The 6615-nt window shown below is 37.8% G+C and overlaps 1 protein-coding gene and 1 long non-coding RNA gene across 2 annotated transcripts in view; both read left to right on the top strand.

The window, feature by feature from the left end:
• Positions 1-6615, top strand: part of LOC149501077 (uncharacterized) — a 94225-nt gene that overhangs the window by 71263 nt on the left and 16347 nt on the right. The window lies entirely within an intron of this gene.
• On the top strand, positions 2018-4633 carry LOC149501078 (trehalase-like). The gene has a single exon (XM_089734252.1). The coding sequence runs from the start codon at positions 2363-2365 to the stop codon at positions 4097-4099; it is 1737 nt and encodes a 578-aa protein (XP_089590378.1). The 5' UTR covers positions 2018-2362; the 3' UTR covers positions 4100-4633.

Below are 6615 nucleotides of genomic sequence, written 5' to 3'. Positions count from 1 at the left end.
ATTGGGTTTTGCATTACAGCGTCATCTAGTGGCACTTTACTATAGTAAACATTTTGATGTGAATCTAATTACTTCTCATTACTATCAGGTAGATGGCGTTAGGGTAGGCGTTAAAAGACCAATATTTATTTTTATTCTGTACAATAGTACAATTCGTACATAGCCTATGTACCAATATACTATGTAATATAGGTGAATACCGCTTAAATTAAAATATATAATGAAATGTACTAGAAAAATATGTCCAGGATCAAATAATGTATTTTTTATCATAAAGGTGGTAGGACCTCATACCGGTGCTTGGACCTCTTGTGAGTCCGCACGTGTAGGTACCACCACCCCGCCTATTTCTGCCGTGAAGAAGTAATGCATTTCGGTTTGAAGGGTGGGGCAGCCGTTGTAACTATACTGAGACTTTAGAACTTATCTCTCAAGGTGGGTGGCGCATTTACGTTGTAGATTTCTATGGGCTCCAGTAACCACTTAGTAACAGGCGGGATGTGACCTCGTCCACCCATCCAAGAAAAAAAAAAGTTAATCCCTATCTAGGATACTGTTTAATTAAATAAATCTTTTAGAACACCAAACCTTTCATCTTAATGGATTGATGCCATATTGCATTTCTAATAAGTCCTGTCTTAGGCAAATAACCTAAATTCAAGTTGTTTTTATCACATATTTATAATCATTTTGATAGTGATTCATGAAGACGTCGTGCAGTGTAAGCGTGTATTTACTGTAAACAAAAATGGTAGGTGTCTGCCCAAGGAATCAAACCACGACATCATCACGAAAATACGAATATGCCGAACCATTTTTTTTATTGGCCAAGGCCAACGCCATCTACCTGATAGTAATGAGAAGTAATTAGATTCACATCAAAATGTTTACTATAGTAAAGTGCCACTAGATGACGCTGTAATGCAAAACCCAATGTCCCGTACTTACACACTATGTATGTTCATAGTCAATAGTAATAAATTTTAATACATTTCAATTAAAAATAGTGTAAGAAAAAATCGTTTTATTGTAAAAAAGCGTGGGGTGCTTTTCAGGATATTATCAAAATAATTCTTCTACTCTTATCTGTTCATAAAATATTTATAACTACTGATACCATGCACCCCACGCTTTTTTTTACAATAAAATCATTTTTTCTTACACTATTTTTAATTCAACTTTTTATTAAAATTTATTTTCTATTTTTTAGTAGTATTTTCTTTAAAAGCGTATTTTGTTAGTTTTTTTAGACTATAATTTATTTTTAATTTTTTAGTTGAATTTCAATTTTTCCATATTTTTTTTAATATTGAATTGTCATCGTTCCTTAATAGAGTTAATCCGACCTTTTGAAGGGGGTTAAAATCATGTTCAAAGATTCCGTTACATACTAACATACATAGGTACGTCTGTGTGCTTAGTGCGTAGTAGTAAAGTTAATCCCTATCTAGGATACTGTTTAATTAAATAAATCTTTTAGAACACCAAACCTTTCATCTTAATGGATTGATGCCATATTGCATTTCTAATAAGTCCTGTCTTAGGCAAATAACCTAAATTCAAGTTGTTTTTATCACATATTTATAATCATTTTGATAGTGATTCATGAAGACGTCGTGCAGTGTAAGCGTGTATTTACTGTAAACAAAAATGGTAGGTGTCTGCCCAAGGAATCAAACCACGACATCATCACGAAAATACGAATATGCCGAACCATTTTTTTTATTGGCCAAGGCCAATAAAAAAAATGGTTCGGCATACTACAAGTAGACAGATGAGACAAAATATTAGTAATAACTTTTAAAATTAAAGCCATCAGCAAAGTAGTGTGTAAAAATAAGTTTAAAAACAAAAATCTCCAAACACTTATATTATATTATTTTCTCTCGTTGTATTCGCACCCTTATTGAAGTGCGCATGCGCATAACATGTAATTTTCTAACAAATCAAAGATGATTAGACTTAAAATAAACATGAATTTGTCGAAGTGACAGTTCCTCAGTCGACTGTTAGATAGTTTAGACGAGTTTCGTATAATTTTGTGATTTAGGTCAAGGCCTTGAGATCTGCAAAGGTCGTATGGCTGGCGGATTCGATCTACACGGTGAAAGCGTTAGTTACTAACTTAAACTAGTATGATTAGAAGTGGCGTGCCTGCATCGAGACGCACTTTCCGCTGACACACATCGCGCGACGCATTCAGTGATTATGGGCAAATCGCGACTCGCGCCTGCGAGACATATCGGCACACGGCGCGCGGAGCTCATCGCGACGTCACGCGACCGGAAAGGTCGTGTTTATTTCGTTTCGTAAATTTATCAACGCTCAACAGCTCTTAATGAGTTTGTGTTAATAGTCGAGTATGTATAAATCACGTTCTATACGCCTGTACCGCGTGATCGGGCTGCTTGGAGCCTGCGCTCAAGCTGTGCACATTGTTCCCGCTTGTAACTCCTCAATACATTGTTCCGGTGAACTCCTGCATAAAGTTCAGCTGGCCCGAATCTTTCCCGACTCGAAGACTTTTGTCGACTTGAAACTAAAGTATCCGGAATATCAAACTCTCGCAGATTTCGCTGAATTGATGAAAGAGACACACCATGAACCCAGTCGCGCTAGTCTAGCTCGATTTGTGGACAGTCATTTTATGGAAGGGAATGAACTCGAAGATTGGGATCCACCTGATTTTGATCCCGAGCCGCCAATCCTGGAAAACATCACAGATGTCAGACTCAAGCGATTTGCGAAAGGTGTTATTAGCATTTGGGCCAAATTAGGCCGAAAAGTCAGGCCAGATCTCATTCAAGAAGAAGACCAGTATAGTTTCATTTCGGTGCCCAACGGTTTTATTGTTCCTGGTGGAAGATTCAAAGAGCTATATTACTGGGATTCGTTTTGGATGATACGTGGATTAATTATTAGTAACATGATGCAGACAGCAAAAGGGATGATAGAAAATCTGTTACATTTGGTGGAAAAAGTTGGCTATATACCTAATGGCAGCCGAATTTATTACCTAGGCCGCAGCCAACCCCCCCTACTCACAGCAATGGTCGCAAGTTATTTTGCAGCCACCGGCGACATCGTGTGGCTTGAACGACACATCAGCACCGTCGAAAAAGAACTTCAATATTGGCTCGACAAAAAGAAAGTCACTGTTACAGTTGAAGGTAAAAAATATATTCTTCTCCGCTATCTTTCTGACAGAAGAAGTAAAGGACCTCGTCCAGAATCTTATTATGAAGACTATACTAACGCACAAGTGTTACCCACTGAAGAGTTGCGAGAAGATTTCTACAATGAAATGAAAAGTGCAGCAGAAAGTGGATGGGACTTTTCGACTCGATGGTTTGTTACTGCCAAGAATGAAACTGTTGGCTGCTTGACTGACGTTCACGCGACTCGTATCGTGCCTGTCGATCTAAATGCTATCTTCGCTGGGGCCCTAGAACTTGCCGGTGACTTCAGGTATCATCTAAAAGACAGGCGTGAAGCGAAAAAATGGTGGAGTCTTGCCAAATATTGGAGGAACGCGATTGACGCCGTGCTTTGGGATGCCAATGATGGTGTTTGGTACGATTACGACACTCAAGCTAAAGCTTCGAGACGTCACTTTTATCCAAGCTCCGCGACTCCGTTATGGTCAGGAGCCGTGGAAAGCTCCGAAGCTCCACGGTATGCGGCGAAATTCGTAAAATATCTCCTGTCATCTGGGGCGTTAAGCTTCCCTGGTGGGATCCCAGCTTCCGTGCTACATTCAGGTGAACAATGGGACTATCCAAATGCTTGGCCTCCTTTACAGAGCATCTTGATCGGTGGCTTAGAGATGAGCGGAAACGAAGAGGCAAGGAGGTTGGCGAGAGAACAAGCAAGACTATGGATTCGCGCCAATTATATCGGTTTTACTACATGGAATAAGATGTTTGAGAAGTACAGTGTAGTAGAACCAGGGCATCACGGCAGCGGAGGGGAGTATATAGTGCAGGAAGGTTTCGGGTGGACCAATGGGGTCGCCCTAGAACTCTTGCAAATGTACGGGAAGGAGATGACGTTGGATGATAGGCCCGAAAATTTTCCGTACCTAACGGTGGTTAAATAAGTTGAACAAATCTGTATTTCTTCTGAATGGGGTAAATGAGATCCACATACCGTCGCCACAGTCTGATCGCTCGTATTTCAGTTTCCTGAGGTGACCAGTTGCTTGAGTCTTTTGAATCTGGCTTACCCGCGTTGAAGAACTTGGAACCATATCGGCAAACTTGCTATTTTTACTTTTATAATTAATTAGCCGTACTCGCCCGCTTCGCTGGGCATTTAAAATTAAAATTATTATTTATTGTCATTATTATTAGGGAGTCCAACACTCATATAAATATTAGCCTATCCATTAAGTACATGTATTTTCTAAATGGATACCAAGTTTCAAGTTAATCGGATGCATGGTTCACTAGTTATAACGGAACATCCGTAAAAACCACTGTAAAATATTATTATATTAGTATAGATTACCTCTAAAACATATTAACATACATATTTACATTATATCTAATTGTTAAGAAAAAATGTGATAGTAAAATGTTCAATGATAATAATATGGAACGAATGATAAAAATAAAACATATATTTTTTTTAACTACGGATATTTATTTTAGTCTTATCTTTGTTGAAAATATAAGGAAACAAAAATTACTGTTGACAATATGTATTTCATAGATGATATTTTTTTATTTACTTTTCATTGCTTAGGTGGGTGGACGAACTCACAGCCCACCTGGTGTTAAGTGGTTACTGGAGCCCATAGACATCTACAACGTAAATGCGCCACCCACCTTGAGATATAAGTTCTTAAGGTCTCAGTATAGTTACAACGGCTGCCCCACCCTTCAAACCGCAATGCATTACTGCTTTACGGCAGAAATAGGCGGAGCGGTAGTACCTACCCGTGCGGAATCACAAGAGGTCCTATCACCAGTAAAATAGTAAGTAAGTTAGTTTTGAAATTAAACTCGTAATAAAATACGTAGTGTTAAAACTAAAGAAACAAACACTCTTAAAATATAGCAAATACAACTAATAGGTTAATTTTGTCTTTCATATCCTGTTGATATTGGTCGGGATAACTATAACTATATGATAACTGATCGGGATACTAGAGCGAAGCTATAAAATTATTCCATTAACATTGATCCTTGTTGCATGTGTAAATTTTCAAAGTAACTACATGTCAAATTTACAAAATGTAATAAGTGTTTAGTGCGTCACAAAATATTTAAAAACATGCCAACAGAAATACCTACTTTAATCCGCGCAATACAATGAAATTAGATACGCCAGTTTCGATAGGTATTTCGCTAGTATTGCAATTAGGTATGCTAAAAATTTATATCATAAAAAAATAAAAATCGTATTACGTATGAAATATTTGTTAGTATAATATATTGCGTTTGTTTGTGTGTTTTTTATTTGTTGTGAGCTCGTCCACGCATCTAAGCAATAAAAAATAACGGGAGTGAATTTTGCTGGGTTGAAATATTTAATTTGTCTTTTGGCATTATCTTTAAAGTTACACCGTATTACGGTAGAGCCACCCTATTTAATCGTTTTTCGGCAGATAATTTATCAAACACAGACAGTGTCTCACAGTGTGCTCCTAACCTCTAACTTACAGATACGGTATTCGGTCTTTCGATTTGACATTTGTTACTTCGTGAACTTTAGGCGGAACTCGACGAGCGAAGTTGTGTAAATTGTTTTATTTTGTTAATTTAGGGTTTCTTCAGGTTTAAATGTGTAATAGCGGTGGTTTATTAACTGCTTAAAGTCTGTGAGAGTGCACAAATGTCGGAAAATGAAACAAAACCGATGGTCACAGCTTCTCGAGATCTTTCAAAAAGTCTACTAAAAATGTCAGTACATAACCACCATTTCCTTGGGACTATATTTCATCCCGTAACATCTCGTGTCATTTCCTCTTCTTTTTCTTCAAGACATGTCCACCCAATGCTGAGTGTAGATCTCTTCAAATGGACTCTATTCTTTTCGGTCTCTTGCCTTTCGTATCCAGTCCTTACCCTCTATTTTGGTGTTTCATTTCATTTCACTCTATATCATTTTTCATAAAACACAATCCCACGAGACCTTACACATCTACAACGTAAATGTGCCACCCACCTTGAGATATAAGTTCTAAGGTCTCAAGTATAATTACAACGGCTGCCCCATCCTTCAAACCGAAACGCATTACTGATTCACGGCAGAAATAGGTAGAGTGATGGTACCTACCCGTGCGGACTCACAAGAGGTCTTACCACCAGACAGTACAAATGATTAAGAAGTAGTATGGTATCGTACCTTCGCCTTTCCAGTTGGACAAATGAAACTACCACTACTTTAAAATTATTTCAAGACTTTTTGGCGGGAACGCAACGAGTGAAGTTGTGTGAATTGTTTTCTTTTGTCTATGTAGTGTTTCTTCAGGTTTAAATGTATAATAACGGTGGTTTATTAACTGTTTAGAATCTGTAAAAGTGCACAATTGTGGGAAAATGAAACAAAGCCGCTGGACGTAACTTTTCGGGATCCTCCAAAAAGTTCACTGAAAAAGTCTCAGTAAAT

This window comes from Bombyx mandarina, chromosome 17 (assembly GCF_030267445.1).
Source record: "Bombyx mandarina strain Sakado chromosome 17, ASM3026744v2".
NCBI lineage: Eukaryota > Metazoa > Arthropoda > Insecta > Lepidoptera > Bombycidae > Bombyx > Bombyx mandarina.
Note: the sequence above shows the minus strand (reverse complement) of the source record. Positions and strands in the feature narration are given on the sequence as shown.